Consider the following 19547-nt stretch of genomic DNA (forward strand, 5'->3'; position numbering starts at 1 on the left):
ATTGATTCCACTCGACCCACCTCGCCTACTGAGGCCTCACAGCCCCACAGTCCAAATATGACTATGATCTGTGTGGGTGACTGAGGTGAGACAGAAGGTATGTCCCAAATGGAACACTAAGCCCTAAATTGTGCACTACTTTTGACCAGAGCCCTATAGGCAAGAGGGACAGAGGTGGTGTTTATCCTCTCCTTCCGCTTTGCCTGTCTCGGACACAAGACCCCTCAGTGGTTGGTTTTCACCAGTGGTTGGTTTTCACCATGCGTCAGGTTACCGTGGATGTGAAAAGGTCATGGAGGCTTTCAATGCGGCATTGCACCTCACGGGGCGTAGTGGAAAAAATGGGTCTCTGTGTTGAACTGGTATGGAGATTCTACCTTTGTCATTCTCTTCAAGACCTTCAATGTGTCGAATAGGAGGAATGATATGTTTGGTAGCTACATCCCCCAACACTGCAGCTCGGGGTGTGGGTCTTGGCAGTCCACTGGCGGTATTGTCCCCCTCAGCAGACCCTGCCAGCACCCATTGTCCCCCCGGGCCCAGCAGGGGCTGCCAAGAGCTCCCCTCTCCGGGTGCACACCCTTGCCCCCTCACGCCACGCCACCCCCACCTGTCCCTCCACAGCTGCCCCCTCTGACTCCCCCCCTGCTGTCAGGCCCAACCTCTCTCACAGCGCAAACACACACTCTTCTCTTCAAGCCCGCCCGCCCGCCCCCACCACACACCCACTTTATGTAGTTATTTACACATTAATTCCTCATTCATCAAGGGGAATAATTCACGTGTGACACGTTTCTTACCAGCGACACCCATTGCTGCTGTTGCGCGTGTTATTTTTGAAAGTACTAGTCAAGAGGCAGACTTGTTGTTGTTGTACATGCAGGATCCTGCTAAATGCTGGAGCATATTGATGAGAGAGAGAAGAGGGCGTAAAAGGCAGGGCTGTGGATCCTTAACCCTGATCTAATGGCCTGTGATTTGACGCCCGTGTTCAGGTCCCTAGACCTCTCTGCTTCATTAACCCTGTGGTGCTTAGTACCCTAACACACCCATGGACAAGACAGCAGTCACCATCCATTTAGGTGTGGTACTGACAAGAACAGGAGGACTGCTTCAGATACATAGACTAGAAATACCTAGTGCTCGTGGCCGTTTAGCTCACACCAAGGGAAGATGTGAAGGTAGATGGCAGTCGAAGCCAAGTCTGCCTGTGAGTGTAGCTTTTTGGGGGGGGATTTCTTCTGAAGGCAGGGACAACTCTCTCTCACACTCTCACACACTGCACTACACACAGACACAGCTGGTTGACTTTTAGTACCTCCTCAAGCACTAGGTACTAGAGAAGCAACCTATGAGTGACGAAATGACGCCTGACCAATGCCCATAGCTCCAGGACATCCGAAGTGGTAATGGTGATCACAGCTGTGTTGTTATTGTTATTATTCAAACTTGGTGTAATATGCTGGTCACACCAATGGTTTTTGACTAGATAAGTGTGGACCCAGGTTTGTGCAGCAGTGGCATTTAATATGCCGTGAAACACGGTCGTAAAAGTCTCTCTCCATCATATTAGGCTCACGTCTCCCTCTTTGTTTGGGTTAAATGAGACAGAAAGGTTGACGTAAATACAACCTTGTGTGTGTGTGCTCTCTCTCCGTCTCTTCCTCACACACACACACACACACACACACACACAGTAATTTACTCTTACACACAGTCAGTCTCTGTTACATACACACACACCATCGTATGATACATTGTCCAGTCCTTACACAAACCGTGGATATTTTCACCCCCCCCCCCAAGCAGGGCTTTGTGGCTCTACTGAATAATCGATTCTCCTACAATTCCCATGATTCAACAGTGAATGTTTCAGCGACTCATTGAAAAGCAACAGGTAAAGAGAACCCAGCTAGCAGACAGACGGCTGAGGTGGTAGACGGAGCAGCGGGAGAGAGCCAGGCTGAGCTGAAAGAAGCTAATTGACAGTGACTTCAGTACTCGCTCACACCTACTGTATGACTCATGCATTGTCATGTTCTAACAGCAAGCTAGACACTCCGTAGTAAAACTGTTGATAGTAATACTTTCGTTTCATTGCAAAGCAAAAAATAAGAAATTTTATTTCTGAAAGAGGTGTTGGCAGAATTCATAAAAAGCATAAGGATTCATCTACAGTTAAATCACTTTGGTTTTCATCACAAGGGCACTTCTACCTACATCACTTCCCTTCCACAGAGGAATGGCCATGGCAGACAGACAGCGTCAAGCCCCACCACCACTACCAGCATGCAGGCCTGTAGCTATTCTCTCCTCTGGCTGTAGGCCTACCTTTCCCGGGCATGTCACCCTGCTCTCCAGGAGTATTCCTCTCCATTAAAGGCCCTGTCCGTTCCTGCTTAAATAACGGCGCTTGCCACTCCAGGGCCATTAAGATACCGCTTGCCTAGCATCCAGACGAGAGTAGAGCCCCCTCCCCAATGTACTGTGGCCAGGCCTTTATAAATAGACAGAGTAAGAATGAGAGAGAGGAGGTAAGTTATTCCAGAGTGAGACCCCCTTCTCCTCTTCCTCCACCACCACCTCTTTTCAGGTGTCACTTTGGGCCGACTCAATTTTACACTGTAATAGACCTCCCGGGTCAACTACTTTTCTCCTCCACTCCCACCTTCCTTTTTTATCTCTGTGCCTCCCTTCATCCGTCAGCCCTTCACCTTGCTACTGCTGCTTCTAACCCCCCCCACCCCATCGCCTACACCAACCCCCTCAGACTGGACCGGCTGCCTCACTTTGTAGCACTTAATTCCAGCTAACGCTAATCAGCACAACTGCGCTTCCATGACACACTGGAGGCCCTGTTCACCTCTGTCTGTACCCCTCTCTCTCTCTCTTCCTCAATCCCCCCCCCCCCCTCTCTCTCTCTTTCTTTTTCTGTCTCTGTCTCGCTCTCTGTGTCCTCTTATGTCCTCCTCTTTCCTCTTTTCTACCAAGCGGAATAGAGGATTGGTTATTATTTAGTCGTCATGGGTTCAAATGCTGTATCAAATGGCAAACCGCTTAAAAATGACAGACGTAGTACTCTGAAAGCTTGTATGTTTTGAAAAAGAAAGTACTTTTTAATTACTTTGATTAGTACAGTATATACTGTAGTTAATATTGATCACTTGTAACCCATGTCTCGTATGGTCTTAATGAAGAGGCAACGACCCTCACATTTTCTCTGACCCCAAGATTGCAGCTGCCATCTGGTTTGCACAACGGCACGGTAAACACAGTTCTTCTCAGAAAGACTGCTGCACCATTATGTAAATGTGTATGAATGTCTACAGTATGTGTTGTAGGGCATATACTACTGTGGTGCTGGAGAGCGCAGGCAAAGAAGTGAGTACAGGTTATTGTACTGAACTAGTGCGTCTGTGTGTGACGGAATATCAGAGGTAAAAGGGCAGTCTACAAGAGCAGTGCCATCAGGATTAATGCACACACACACACACACACACACTTACATACACGCGGTCATGTGCGTGCATACACTCTCTCCTACACAGTAGTCCTGTGTGCCATTCACTTAAAAGCATTAAACAGGTCTGCGTTTTACGGCCATAGAAGTGTTATTATTGTGTGGTGGGAATCAGGTAACCTCCTGTGTGGGAATGGGAATCCTAGTAGTACTTAGGAATGAGAGTAGTTGGTTCAGACCTGGGTTCAAGTACTATTAAAAAAGCTACATACTTTGAGTGTTTGATTAAGTGCTCAAAGTATTTTGGGGGTTTGTGCTTTTGGGGCTTTTTAATTTGTTTCATTGCAACATGCAAGCTCAATCGGGCCCAGCTAAAGTATTTGAAATGATTTCGAATAGTAGTTCAACCCAGATCTGGTGGGGTTAAATGGGAGCTCCAGTCAGCGTGGAGGTTTTAGTTTTTCCTTCCACCATGTCCAGACCTCACCTCATCCCATACCCAGGTCAAAGGCATGCTAACCTCTTACATTCCTGCACAGCTTTCCCTCCCACCCCACCCTCCCCCCATCCTGTCACTCTCTCTCGCGCTCTGTCCCTTCCCCCTACCTTCCCCTCATTCTCTCTCGCTCTCCCGTCCCTCTACTTCCCTCCCTCTCTCTCTCTCTCCCCCTTCCACCTCTCTCATTCTCTCAATCGCCCTGTTTCTGTTTGCCCCCAAAACTACTCAAACCATTTTCATACTTCAACTCTTAGTTTTGGACATTAATTGTTTGTGTGCGGTAGCCCTGAGGTAGCGGTCATGCTCCGTCCTCTGTGTTGTCTCCAGAGCACCCTGAGTTGTTAAATTACAGAGAGGGGGATAGGGATATAGGGAGAAGGAGTGAGGCAGCCCTGTCAATCAAGCCACCTTAAGTGCCTCAAGTCCTGGCGGGATTCCAGCGACAATCGGCCCCAATCAATGGCCCCTCTTTCATTGATAAAAGAAGAAGAAGAGGAAGAAGGAGAAGAAGAAGTTGGGGGGGAAGAAGTATTTATTAGCACGGAAGTGCCTTTATGGCCTCACTATGAGAAGATTTAAAGACAGGCCCTGTTTTATTCTCTTGTTGTTTTTCTCCCTCTCTCTCCCTCTGTTCTCTCCCTCTACCCTATTGCTCTCTTCACCGTGCACATGGCTGCTTGATATTTCCTCTCACTACCTTTTCCTCATCTTTCCTTTCCCCCCCTACCTCTCTCCCCCTGCTCCCTCTTGTTCCCCCCCTCCCTCTTGCCTCCCCCCTCCCTCTTGTTCTCCCCCCTCCTTGTTCTCTCCCGAGTGTGGAGGCAAGACAGTGATTGATCCAGGGGGAGGGCTGTCTCTGGTGCGTTTATGAACATGAGGCTGCCGCTCCTCATAGATTTTTAAATTAGTGGCAGCTTTGCCCCAAAGATGCGTTATTGACTGATGAAATAGAAGCTGAGCTCTAAACACTCACTCTTTCCCCAGAGTTTTCCCCAGTCTGGTAATTGAAAAAGTGTGAAGAGAGTGTGTGCGTGCACGTTTGTGCTTGCTGTATTCCTGTTTGCCTGTGCTGGAGAAAAATGAATGCTACTTGTTGGACTCGAGACTCAACTGAAGTATTAAGCACATCTTCAAACGTTTTTATGTGATTAAAAATGGTTTGCTTAAAAAGATTGTGAAAGCATATCCTCACAGTGTGTTCTATGAGGGCCATATTAAAGTGCACCAAGCATGAGAAACAGGGCCATTGCACATCCCATTGTGTTGACGGCGTCCAGTCTAACACAGTCCTTAGCCTGTCTGTTGTCACACTGCTCACCTTGGTTGTCATTGCTCTCATCTTGGTACTGACCTCTTGTGGTAAGGGATCACAATTGCAATGTTCAAGCCTGCTGTGCTTTTCCCAGTGGTGTTTTACAATGACAGACACCTCCTTTGGTTTAGGATATGTCTTTCCTTAAAAGAAAGACTAGACAGATCTCAAGAAATGTACCACATTGTACAATGAACAATAATGTTGAAAATCCATAGAACAAAGAGATGCCTTTATTACTTTTTGACTTGTTCCAGAAATGATGTATAACTTGGCTACGTGACTGTCAACATGTGATATTCTGTCAGATTGCGCTCAAAAGTATCTCCTGCTCAAGTAAATCTATAAACCAGACTAAATGACTAAAGAAAACTCACCCTCTCCTCCCTCTCCTTCAGGCTTGGACATGGCCATCTTCTGTCTGCTGTGCGGGAAGCGTTTCCAGACGCAGCCGGCGCTGCAGCAGCACATGGAGGTCCACGCCGGCGTGCGCAGCTACATCTGCAGCGAGTGCAATCGCACCTTCCCCAGCCACACCGCACTCAAACGCCACCTGCGCTCGCACACAGGTCAGTGGCAGTGGCAGAATACCGTTTAGTAACAGCCATGTCAAGTCCCCATCTATCCTAGAGCACTAGGACACACAGCTATAGGCCACTCATGTTCCCCTGCAATAAACAGTAAACTCCAACTCCTTCTCAGACTATCCTACTAACAACAGGACACCGTCACACAACATTGCAGAACGATTGTGGGAAGGTTGGTCAAGACATTACCTTGTGCAATAATCACGTTTCCATCCAACCTTGTTATGTGAGTAAAGTCATGTCGTGTGAAAAGGAAAAATCACGACAGCTGTTATGGAAACAGGAAGTGTCGGTACAATTTCACAAATGTAAATAGACAATTTGTTCGTTCGACATGGTGGGGAGCTTTTTGTGTCAAATTAATTCTGCAGCAATTGTGGTGGAAACGCTTTTATGCGAAAATATTGATCAAATATGGATGGAACCATATTACCTTAGGTTTTTCTATTTGGTCAATTAAAAGTTATACGACAAAGTGCTTTTTATGTGCATTACGTCATCATGCACTGCTTTTTGTCCGCAACAAGTCTGTTTGATGGAAACAAACCTCTGGTGTGAAAATTGCATTTTTTTAAACAGATGTTTTAATATTTGCATGAAAATCTGTCAAATTGGATGGAAACCTAGCTATTGTTGTGATGTTGGGAAAGGTAATAATTAGACTTTTACGATGTGACAAGATAATTTGGCTATGTTGTGGCAACCAATTATGTCTAGTAGGGCACCATATATCCCAAACCAGGTGAAAGCAAGCCATAGACTTGCTAACGACGTACAGGGAAAAGGTTGTCAAAACAATCCCCTCAGGTCAACAGCTGTAAAGGGATCCATATTTCTTATGAAGGCGTGATGAGCTGTCCCGTTAACAGACATGGGTGACAGTATATTTGACAAGTAGCGATGGCTCAGTAGCCCAACAGAAAGAAGAACACAATGCAGTATTATCAGTCTAGAGATGCAGGTTGGCATTTATTGGGATGACTCATGTACTGGAGGCAGCTCTGTAGGGTAGTCACTAGCTGGCACTGCCACAGTCATAAAATATAATTTTATACCTTAACCCTAACTTTAACCACCCTGCTAACTTTATGCCTAACTTTATATTAAGAAAAAAAATATCTACATTTGGTTTCATACATTTTTACGATATAGGAAATTTTGAGTTTGCTGTGGCCGATCGAGTGGAAATCGCTCAGGCCTGGCGCCAGGACAGGATTCATCCCAATAAACGTCAACCTGGGTTTAAACTGTGTGGAGCCTGCAGGGCAACAGCACGTGTCACACGGCATCATGTTCATGGCTCTGGCTGCGGAACATTGTTTCCTATTTAGGCCTATCTAACCCACTTCAAGTTTTCTTCCTAGAAGGAATCATGTTATCCCGGCTCAAAAAGACACTTTCTACTTCCTAGTAGGCTAGTATACTATTGGCATGGCTGGCTGAACAAACAGGGTGATCTGGTCATTTGCTGAATGAATATATGCCATGATCAAACAGAGCTGCTATTTACCTCAAGGCTGGTTTGTTAGTGAGGAAAGGCCATGTTAATACTATATGTTGTGATAGGACAAGGCTGGAGAGTGAAATAGCCTGATGGATGAGGTGATTCAGGGAGAAGCCCCTGTTACCTTGACAGAATATGAGAACATGGAAATGAATCCCATTTCGCTTGCAAAGGATGGCCGCTCGCTCTCGCATCCCTTTTTTTCTCTCTGCGACCTTAAATAACAGCCTCACTGTCAGAGCTGATCTAGCTCACAGTCTCACGGATAAATAATTGAAATGAATGCGGCGAGATGAGCGCAGCCGGCCTATTTACAAGCCGAGGCGCTGCATTTTAGCGCGAGTGACAAGACGGGGCGGTCCTGTATACTGTACCCGTGTGTCTGCTACTCTGCTTTCACTGCAAACATCGAGAGAGGACACGCGGACGGTCCCCACGCACGACTTGCTGAAATGTCATCCCAATCCCCATCTCGGCAGCTGCAGCCAGACACGGGCAGTGAGGCAGCAGTGTCTCGCTGCTTTGAACCTGATCCTCCGTAGGCGTGTATTAAATTACAATGAGCCAGTCGCAAGCACCCGTTTAATATTATGTGGGGGCCTTTGTCAAGGGATTAAAAAGTCGGCAAGACGCATGTCGCCAAAAATAAGTCCTAATTTCCAGAAAATGGAAATAACTGGCAATTCTTAAATATATTTGCCCTTTGATGATATAATAATCTCGTTCATGTTTCTGTGTGTACTACGCAGTAGTAGGTTACTTGTTGGAAGAGCGCAATAGTCAAGCAGTCCATCTGTTGGCTGCCCTTTTCCAACAAGACCATCGTCATCTCCCTCATGTCTTCTGCCTTCTACCTCGCAGCTGCAAGCACAATAGCTAGAGCGAGTACAATATACACAGTATTAGCATGCTTGATACAGAGGTTGTTTCGGGAAAACTGATTGCTTTAGAAAGCAGCTTCGCTGATGTCACCTACTGTTTTGACATTGATTCAGTATTGAGGACAGAGAGAGGCAACCGATTTAATGATGCTTATTACAGTGAGTGTATCAATCTCCCAATGATTTATTCCCTGGAGAAGGGTAGGCTAACCCCACAGTCTCTCTCTCTCCTCCCTATTTCCCTCTCACTTCTTCCTCTTTGTCTCTCTTCATTTGTCCCTCCCCATTTTCATTCTCTTTGATACGCTGTCTATCCCTCTCCCTCTTACTTCACCTCTCTCCCTCCATCACACTGTCCCTGAAACGAGAGGCTGCACACACACACAGACTCACTGTTGTACAATGGGGGCTCATAATGATGGCAGTCATGGCAGCCTCCTCTGTCCTTCCTCACTCCCTCCATCCTCCCTCCCCTCCGTGCTTGCAGACGCGTGCTGCGGCCCAGGCCCTCGTTAATATTCCGTTGTTGTGCAGCGGCCGCTTGTTTTTTAACTAGGGGCCCATTTGCAGCAGGGTGTTTTGTGTTTGCAGCTGTTTGATAGCGCCAGGCTAGAGAGGGAGAAGGAGAGAGAGAGATGGCCCTGGCAGTGACAGAGCCCCCTGATTTACAGCCGCTTATAGCATAATGAACCTGCCCTGGCCAGGGCCTGGGGAGAGGGGGGCTAGGCAGCAGGTGTCGAGGCAGCAGGTACACTGTCCGCGCCAGCACCCCCAGGGGGCATGGAAACGCAGGTGGCAGTGCCCGGGGTACCCAAGGGTCCACTCCCATACCACGGTTCTGCCTCGGTGTGCTGGGTCCTCATCTGTGCCCCCTCGCTGTCATTAGACCCCAGGCATTGTGTCTTAGATCCCAACAGGCATTGAAAGAGAGAGAGAGAGAGAGAGACTTCTGATTTACGATGCTGCATCTCCAGTGCCCGGGAGCTAATGGATTCCTGACAAAATTAAGTCCTGCCTGGCATTTGGATTGCACAACACAATGTGATTATGGCATTTTTATTCATGTCAAACATTGACTTTTTTCAGAGGGAAGCAATGAAGTCCGCTCCCCTGCTAATAAGAATGACATTTTGAAGTGTTAGTTATATATGTAGTGTATGACTTATAACACATTGCCTATGTGCATTTGAAGGTAAATAACCTTCCGTAGTCTGTGCACTGAGCATTAGCATGCTCTCCTCCGGATTGGTCTGGTTGGGGCTCAGCCTGCTTCTAATTAAAGGCAGGTGAATCTCAGCTCCATTATTATTCCTGTAGCGTCGCACGGGCCCCGCCGCGCTCTGTGATGGATTGTGATCTCTGCAGCTACTGAAACGCTAGAAAGAGCACAATGTCTTACAGCGGGAGCCACTGATAACTTCATGCAGACAAATAAAGACTGTCACTTTTATTGATTTTTACCCTCCCCCTTCTCTCTTCATCCCTCCACTCTTGATTCTCCCTCTTTCTCTCTATCTCTCACGTTTTCGCTGTCTTTTTGTCACTGCCCTCCCTTTCAAAATGATCCCCTCAACCCGAAAGCGTCAAACTCGCCGGGCGTCACATCCCCCCCCAAACAGCCGCCACGTCCAAAAGTGAATAGCATTTAAGGGTGCGTCTCCAATGAAAATACGTGCTGGAGGAAATTGACATTGTCTCTTAACGGGGGTGATGGGTGCCAGAGCATGACAGTACATAACGAGAAATGCAATTTATTCCTAGGCACGGTGCCGCTCGGACAGCCAGATAATGAAACGCGTAGGTCATTGGCGATGACTTAAACCTTCAGCGGCTGAGTGAAATGCATTAAATATCAAGAACATTACACGCCTGGCAGCGTGGCGCATCTGTAGTGGGGAGCGAATGATGTATGGGAGGCTGCTAGTCAGACACAGGAAAGCAATTAGTAGCCGAGCGCTGGAGAGAGCCCCCGCATATCATAATATCCCTGATTATTGACATCTGAATACCAATTACACGAGTGGCACCAGGGCGGCAAGGGTACAGTATTCTAATTTGACCTACAAAAAGAGAGAACTTGAGAGTGGACTGGAAAAAAGAGGGGTGCTATCTCGTTAGTGTTAATAAGAATGTTTGAGTTCTGCCGCTGATAGCTCAGTGTGATTTGTCACGTGATTCATCTTCGCATTGAATAGAAAACCACTTGTAATTCTATTATTTCTGTATGTCCATTGACATATTTGTCTATTTATTTTTTGGCATTTACATTTTTTGTCTATTTGCAGCCGTAACACAAAGATATGAGTGGACTCCAATAAATGTTTTCCCTTCCCTTGTCCCCCGTGTTCAGCAGGTGACCATCCATATGAGTGCGAGTTCTGCGGGAGCTGCTTCCGTGACGAGAGCACTCTGAAGGGCCACAAGCGCATCCACACCGGGGAAAAGCCCTACGAATGTAACGGCTGTGGGAAGAAGTTCAGCCTCAAGCACCAGCTGGAGACCCACTACCGTGTGCACACAGGTACTGTATGCATTGTTAGGTTCACAATGGACAGGAAAATCCACTCCATTACACTGGAAATATGCCAATAGAATGTCAGCTTTGTAACACGGATAAAAATGTCAGCTCTGTTACAGTGGGAAAATGTCAGCTATGATACACAGGAGAGCTTTCAACGAATAGAGTTAGTGTACTATACTAATAGTTTCTACCAGTAGTTCCCACTGGACACTAAGTCAAGACACTAGAGATCCGCCTCGGCTCCGTAACGGATTGAGTTCAGTGCTGTAACACAGAAGGAGGGGAAGTGTATGTAAAATTGGCAATCTAATGTATGTGTTCAATAGTGTTATACTGGGCATTAAGAAGGGCTGGGATCAGTGTGTGTAGTAGAATGTGTACACTAGATTGCTGCTTTTACAAGGCGTACTATAAGCAGACTGTTTTTATGAATGATTCCAAGGGCCAGGAAACAGAACCTTGGTGAGGAGCCTCCAAATTGATACCAGGCCTTTACAGCTCCATAAAGGTGTCAACCAGGTGTCAGTCAGTCTCAGGGACTTGTCACTCTTGTGTTGGCTGAATTTACATCCCCAGACATTAGGATTAGGGACATGTGCTGTTACTCTGGATTTCTCAGGTTGCCACGATGAGGGCACACACACACACACACACACACACACACACACACACACACACACACACACACACACACACACCACCTAGCCTCCGAGGGCTGCTGTTGAGCCAAAGCTTTACCCGCTCCAACCCCCCACCAAAACTCACCCCCCGTCTTCCATTCAATAAGCCAGCTGTTAAGCCGCACTATCAAGGCAGCCTGTCAAATAATTGGCTTTTTCTCTCCCACCCCCCTTTCCCCTTTTGTGGGGGCCAGGGGCCTTCGTTTGCGGTGAGCCGGAGCGCACTGGAGATAACAAGAGCTAGTGACAAGCTCACAGTCAAAGGCCACGGCGCACAAAAGGGAGCCGCTTGATGAATCATCGACATTGGCAACCTCCCACCCTCCCTCCCCCTTCCCGAGTCCCACCTGTCAATTGCAGATCAATACCAAGCCTCATTTGCAATTCATTATTGCCCGGTTATCTGAGGCGACCCTGTTTACAGTGTGGTTATTGTCGACACTGCTGACGTGTGAGGCCTCTGCAGGCAGCACGCCCCGTAATGACAGTCTTCTTGGCGTGGCTATTTGCATAGGCGGGTAAACACAACCTTGACCCCCTTCCCATGGGGGACAGGTCCAATGCGTCGAAAAAAGAAAAGTATGAGAGTAGATGCAGCGACACACATCAGAGAGATATCCATCGGCAGCCAGCAACAAGAAGCCTCTCTCTCTGTAACGTGGCACGAGCGTTGGCGTCGTTCACGGCCCCGATCACATGCGACACCTCATTTCAAATGCCATTGGTAAAGGTCGGCATTTACATGTCTAATTTGCGCCTGTCGGATTGAGCGCTGGGGATTATTCCTCACCATCACTCTAGTCATTTGCACGTTTAGGAGTTCTGGTCCTGAATATCACATGCACAGGAATGTAGCGGTTTTGGAACCGCCGAGAATCAAATGTAATCAAATTGAAGTTGTGATTTGGCGTTTCAAAATGTCATAGGTCCTTTTGTAATTGAAGTGTTAGCCATTTAGATGTGACAAAATGTACATCCGTATAATTGAATGCAGGGGTTTGGTTTGTAAAGCACATTATAGGGGCAGTTGAGAGATTGATTCTAAAGCCATTTCTGCACAGCAGCACTATATGAAATACCATTATCCACGATGACATACACTTTTCAATTTGGTCGTGGGGTTTTTATAGACATGATAGTCATTGCTAATTGAGACCACTAGATATGTTTATCTTCCTAATAGCAAAAGTGTAGGAAGCTCTAAAAGATAGTTGATACTTCAAGTCTGCCTTGTAAATGTATACTAAACAGTACACCCCCCTTTGCCCTCAGAACAGCCTCAATTCGTCGGCGCATGGACTCTACAAGGTGTTGAAAGCGTTCCACAGGGATGCTGGCCCATGTTGACTCCAATGCTTCCCACAGTTGTCTAGTTGGCTGGATGTCCTTTGGGTGGTGGACCATTCTTAATACCCACCGGAAACTGTTGTGTGTGGAAAAACCCAGCAGCGTTGCAGTTCTTGGCACACTCAAACCGATGCGCTTGGCACCTGCAGTACTACCATACCCCGTTAAAAAGCGCGTAAATGTTTTTGTCTTGCCCATTCAACCTCTGAATTGCACACATACACAATCCATGTCTCAAAAATCCTATTTTAATCTGTCCTCCCCTTCATCTACACTGATTGAAGTGGATTTAACAAGTGACATCAATAAGGGATCATAGCTTTCACCTGGATTCACCTTGTCAGTCTGTCATGGAAAAAGCAGGTGTTCTTAATGTTTTGTACACTCAGTGTACAATGTCATATAGAGTTCCCTTCCTCAGCCTGACATTGTTCTTGTTGACGTTGTTGTTGTCGTCACCCTCCCCAGGTGAGAAGCCGTTTGAGTGCAAGCTGTGCCACCAGCGATCCAGGGACTATTCGGCCATGATCAAACACCTGCGTACCCACAACGGCGCGTCGCCCTACCAATGCACCATCTGCCTTGAGTACTGCCCCAGCCTCTCGGCCATGCAGAAGCACATGAAGGGCCACAAGCCCGAAGACGTCCCCCCAGACTGGAGGATAGAGAAGACCTACCTGTACCTCTGCTACGTCTGAGGCCTCCAGACGACAGCCCGGGGGAAGGAAGACGGGCAGAGGAGGAGGATGGGGCTGAGGAAGGAAGGGGAGGATGGAGGATGAGGAGAAGGAGGAGGAGAACGAGGCCTGTGGCGAAGAAGTCAAGCGAGAAAATCCATGAGATGGAAGCACAGGCGGTTTTTGAATGCGAAGAGAGCGAATGAGCAGAGGGCAAATGTGGACACAGTGAGGAAAAGGGCTGGGCTAGGCGGAGGAAAACTGTGGTTCTGACCGAGAGGACATTTCCCCTTAAAATTCATATGTCGTTCAGTACATCTATGTATGTTTTGTTTCGAGTTGTCAAATTGCCTAACACAGAACCCATCGGTGCGTCGATGGAGTTGTCCTTAAGTATACCCACAGACTTGAGAGATGTCACCCAAGCCACACCTGGAACTGAACTGATTCTCAAAGGCTATCTGAACCCACACCTCCCCATCATTTTGACCACTGGTTATCCCTAAATGTAGTTTTGACACCCTCACCTTTTCTGGAATGGAATTGTATCCTACTGTAACTTGGGTGGGTCAATGCTCTCGTTCCATGACACAGTACTACAGATCCCCTCCTGATTTGATTGGATTAGATTGGACACCAAGTCATGTTCTGCTTGAGGAACATGTCGCAGTTGGCCCCTACCCATCCCATTGTTTAGCAGAGTGCTCCAAAATGGGTTATTCAGACCTGGTGGCACAGAGCACTTAGACCCCTATAGTGGCGTAGTGCCATTCAGATAGCCCCCGAGAATCAGAGCCTAAGGGCCAGACCATGTGGCACATTTCAGCCAGCCCTATGGAAAAATAGCACCATTTGTTGTACTGCATCAGCAGAAGCGAAGTTGAATTTGATTGGGGCACAACACCTTCGTACCCACGCAGAGGGTTGTCTTTTGTACAGCAAGGGAGATGAACAGAGGATGATATTCCCATATCGGTCGAGTTTCAACGGAGCCTCTCGAGAGTCGAACCATGACTGTCACTTTTTTCATCTCGGTATCTTTGGCTCCGCATTATAGTTTATCATAGCTTCATTGCACAGGTAAAGACACATTACGACGACAGTCTCTGTTTGATGTTTATATCAGATATATTTTTGAGGGGTTTGCTCGCTGCGAAGCCGCTGTTCTTTTATCTCTTAAACCATAAATCTCTATACAGCATTAACTGGGGATGTTACATTTTTTTTCCCGCTATAGATACTGGACTGATATTAATATACGTTTAACCAGATTATCATCAATTACACTAAGATTTAGTACATGGACTGACTCATAACATTTAACTATTTTCTCACATTAATAATCTCATAATCTCTATATGCCATTGTGATGGAGACCAAAATGACAAAGGCTGCTGTGGATTGCTCCAAGGGGTGTTCGTAATGCCTTCATAATGCAATTATAAGGAGATATGGCACTTGTTATAACAGGACATATATACTGTTATGTCGCGTGAAACCATACATGTGACACCAGGTGGAAAATTGTGTTTCATGCGTAATTGTAACAGTGCTATATCAGTTGTCATAAGTGTAAAATATGTTGTCATAAGTTGTCGGAACCTGTTACGACAAGCATTATATCTGTTCATATGGCAGCATAATGAAGACATTATGAGCACCACTGTCAGTTCAGTGTTACCATGGTAATCACATATCTGAATGATTAGCGGAGAGGGGGGTGGGGGGCTTCACTGATTGGACGAGACATGGCCTGCCCAGCCCAGGGGGCGACCAGTAAGAATACAGAATAAATCAACTCTTTATATATGGTTTTGTTCCTTCGCTTTGTCTCTGTTTCCTATTATGTCTTGATTTAGCTCAGCACATTGTACTTGAATTACCTCGTTTTTTTGTGACCTCATGTGCTTGTGTTTTTATTTCTTGTGTTGTTTTTTAATAGTTTTTTTGGTGTGTGTGTGTCAGAAAGCTGCGTTGTTACGCGAGGGAGATGTGACAAAGCAATGTGTACGCGAAAATTAAGTGCCACGGTGAAAAGAGATTTTTATTGTTGTGTATTTTTGTGCATTATTGTTACCAAACTTGGTATTTTTTTATGAACCTTGCTTGTTGAAAAGCTGGTGGGGTCGGTCATTGTTTAAAAGCTACCTCTAAGTTGTTTTGTTTAAATTTTTGCAAAAGCACATTTATTTTCTGTGTGTTTTGCATTATTGCATCATTGCAACTTCATCTCATGCTTTCAAGTGTTGATTTATTGTCTTTTCACATCTGTAAGTGTCATTTATATAAAGGGTAAGAGATGGTAGATATTGTTAGAAAAAAATGAAAATTAAACAAGTGTTTATTCTTCTCTTACAGTCCGCGTCCGTCCCCCCCTTACAGTAATCTTAAGAGCAGAGAAGAGATTTTAAGGTATGGGGTAAGAGGGATGAACGCAGTAGAAGAAGAAATAGTACTTATAAGAGAGTTTAAAAAAGCATTAAACTTGAAAATATGTGAATAGAATTGTAGTTTTGTAATGTGAAAAAAAGAAGGTAATGTACACAGCGAGGTAGTGTGCCCTGGACAATTGGGACTGCAGGTGGTAATCAAAGAAGAAAGGAAGGTTAGAAAAAAAGAGATCCTCTTGGTCGACAATTTCTCTCAAAGGAGTGTATTCCTGAACAAGAGCCAACAGAGGCAGTTTGATATATAAAAATTGTGATATTTTTGTATTCGGTGTCAGTCCCTTTCCATTTGTCGAGAGTTTCAGCAGGGCAAATATTTGTATTTCTTTTTTTTTTACCTAGTTTTTTTCCTCTGGTTTTGAATCTTTTGCCTTGCTCCTCTTTGGTAATGTTGGACGTGTGTGTGTGCGTGTGTGTGTGTGTGTGTGTATGTGTGAACATGTTGTAGTAAGTGTTGCTTTCTGGATGTCAATGCATTGTAGGTGAAGGACTAAATCTGCCAAAAAAAATAAAAGAGATCATTCAAAATGGATGGCTGGGATGCTGCCGTCGATCAATTAGTACACGTCACTCACAATTTTATTGCCAACATTTAGTTTTTGTACTTGAAGTGACAAAAAAAGGATGACATGGTCATAGTGGCCCATGGTTGTCTTGCCACTGATTCTCCAACACTGTGAGCTGAGGGGTTTCCCTCGTCCAATTTTCATCCACTATAATAATAACTTCAGTCACCATTCAGAGTGGCAGGCCAGAGAGCCTGAAACGATCACATCACACTTCAATGACTAGAGGTATTCAATCACATGCTCTTATTTTTGTCTGAATGTTTTATACTTTTTTGTGTGTGTGTGTGCGCATAAATGAAAGTGTGTATCCGCGTGCGCGTGCGTGTATTAATGAAAAATGCACTAATCAGATCAGATACAAAATAAAAACAATGCTCTGCTACTTTTCTCTCGACATGTTGAAAGAAAATACATTGGTATTGATATAGTTCTTCCCTCAATGTTACTCTGATGTTTCTGTAATATCTTTGTGCCTAAAATGGAAATTGTTCAACAAAAATGTCCATCTATATCTGCTTAGTTTCTGTACTTTCAGAAGATAATAAATGGTGTCTCCAGCACTCTAGGGATGTCATGACGATTTGAGATGACCTGATTTTCTGATTTAGAATCAAAAAGGAGCTGTCATCTAGGACTGCTTTAGCCTAAAATTGGTAGTGGGCAAACCACCTTTTGATGTTTAGTTTTTTGTTTTTCGTCTGTAATTGACACTCAAAAGCAATGTAACTCGTTTACGCACAAAAAGCAAGGAAGAAAAATGTCCATAAAATACAGACAATGAAGCATGTCAGTATAAGATTTAAAAATGACAGAACAGTCCCGGGCCATGGAAATAGTATGCATTTTTCTTTTTCAATCTGTTCTGAAGGACATTTGCCTGTTCATTTTGGAAATCAAAGTCAAAGTATGTTTTTTCATTGATAATATTTTGTTGTCAGCAACAGGTTTGCTGAGCAGTTGATGTCCTTCCAACCACTTTGGCAGCTTGTCAAAACCATAGTGTTGCCCCAGCTTAACATTACCACTTTTCTGTTATTAAGTACTTGTTTTTTGAAATTTGCATTTAAAAAATATATTTTTAAAGCTGTACGAAATCATGGCATCCCTGGAGTAGGCACTCTGTGTTTCAGTGTGGTGTTCTAGAACGAGTAGCCATTTTATGCAGTGTTGCCATGCATGTGCCATTTGAGGTCTAAACTAAACTGTTTGAGTAACAAAGCACCAAAACATTGTCTTTTTTTATATTGGCACTGAGGACCAATTGCCCTGTCGGACCAAGCATTACAAAGCTTTTTATGTAACAAAGCTTTCTCTCTGTCTTTCTCTGGCTTGTCTGTGATTTTGTTTCTTTCTTCCTTGTTGTGACAGCACAAGTGCCAGTCGAGTTGCTCTGTATTAAGAAAATAGTGTTTTTATGATTTGAATTGTTATAGTTTTCGTCTACCTCAGCACCTAACCTTAGCCTAATCTTAGAAGGTGCCCAATTATTATTTTATTTTTCTCTTTTTTTGTTGTCATTTGTATAAAAATGATTTCATTTGCATTAGAGCTTTGCAAAGGTCCTTTGTCTTTTCCAGCGACGTGCTGTGTCTGTGATCCTGCTTCCCATGTGTGAGTTGTGCCACGGATCCCAGCATCTGTCTGTTGATTTAGAGTGGTTTTTCTTTCAGTTTAGGATCAGACACATCTCTTTGTAACATTTCAGTGTTCTCTGATGGAGTGTAAAAAAAAATAAAAAAAATAAAAGAGATTAAATGCTGCAGGTTTTCTTCTCCATGTTGTCACTAAGTACATTTTGTGCCTTCGATAGTGAAAGATAATATTTTTTACATCCTACTAACAGTAGATTGTTTTGTAGTGAACATTTTTTGTATTTTTATTTATGAGTCTCATATGAAAAATAACAATGTTCAGTTGTATACCTTCAATCTGCAGTTAGAAAATAAATAAAAAATCGACTTGAGTTTGTCTGCCTGTTTTCTAATGTGGTGCTTCCCTTCTCTTTCTGGGTGACCCATTCCTGATATACTATGTGGACTCTTCAGGTGCCTACCATACGTTGTTGATGCTAAGAATAATTACAGGTTTACAGAATACACAGCATGTTGGAGAGCCATACAGCAGGTATGTTTTGTTATGCAGAACTGTGAGTGTCTGTCTGGCTGTCTACATGTGTGTTTGTGAGTATGTGAGTGCATCTGTCTGTGTGTGTTGCTTTGGAGTGTACGTCGTCACTTTCACTGTTTTCCATTCCAGAGAGTTCCAAGAGCGTCGGCCGCTGGGCTTTCAAAAGCATCTCTGTAAACGGGTAACAACCATGAAGTCTCTTGGAAGACTGATGCTGCGGCTGAAAAAGGAAGATGCATAGACCTTCCCCCGTGAGATTCTGCCCAGCTTCACCTCCTCTCACATCTGAATGCAGCAGCTTTTCTCATTCAACACTTCTCTCTTCTTCTACACATCCCACTTTTCTGCACACCAAAAAAATATTGGTCTTGATCCTCACCCCTCAGTCACCCCTTTTGTCAATTTCTTTAAGAGCACCAGAGGAACTGGAATTACGGTGATTTGAATAAGTCAGTTGGGCTACGGAGGTAGTACCATATTACACTGGTGATGGGGAAGACACATATTGTACTCACTGCCCAGGTCTTATATGCCTTTAGTCACTTAAGTCCCCTAATGCTAGAAAAGCCTTGCGAAGCAGAAGGTATTAAATCAAGTCCAATAAATTGAGTAATATGCCGCAGCTGCCACTTCTTTGACTAGTGTCCCTATATTCCCTGTGGCTGCTTTGAAATGGCTCTCCACTACCGGAGCTCTGTTGGATATAGTGTGAGTGGGCTGTTAAGTGCAGCACTGACTAGATGATCCACTACAGGAGGCTGATGCGAAGCCATGTTACACTGCATCTGAAGAGGTCATTTGTGTTGGTCACAGCAGCATCCCCTGCTGTTGAGCTGTAGCGAAAAGCCTCTTGAGTAAGAACATGGCCAGTGTTGTGTCTGGAATACATCTACCAGTTAGCAGACAGTAGTGCCATGGGTGGATGTGTTCCGCATG

General features: G+C 45.1%; 1 protein-coding gene across 3 annotated transcripts in view; it reads left to right on the plus strand.

The window, feature by feature from the left end:
• The window catches only part of LOC139530809 (zinc finger and BTB domain-containing protein 16-A), a 119724-nt gene extending 104874 nt beyond the window's left edge, over nucleotides 1-14850 (plus strand). The window contains exons 5-7 of one of the 3 annotated variants that reach the window (XM_071327521.1): nucleotides 5670-5840; nucleotides 10594-10764; nucleotides 13260-13636. In XM_071327521.1, the coding sequence (XP_071183622.1) occupies nucleotides 5670-5840; nucleotides 10594-10764; nucleotides 13260-13489 (572 nt within the window). In that variant the 3' untranslated portion in view covers nucleotides 13490-13636. Of the gene's footprint in view, nucleotides 1-5669; nucleotides 5841-10593; nucleotides 10765-13259 lie in introns of all 3 variants that reach the window. The other 2 variants (XM_071327529.1, XM_071327539.1) reach the window with 2 other exon arrangements.
• The last annotated feature ends 4697 nt before the right edge of the window (nucleotides 14851-19547 follow it).

Source organism: Salvelinus alpinus, chromosome 1 (genome assembly GCF_045679555.1).
Source record: "Salvelinus alpinus chromosome 1, SLU_Salpinus.1, whole genome shotgun sequence".
Lineage (NCBI taxonomy): Eukaryota > Metazoa > Chordata > Actinopteri > Salmoniformes > Salmonidae > Salvelinus > Salvelinus alpinus.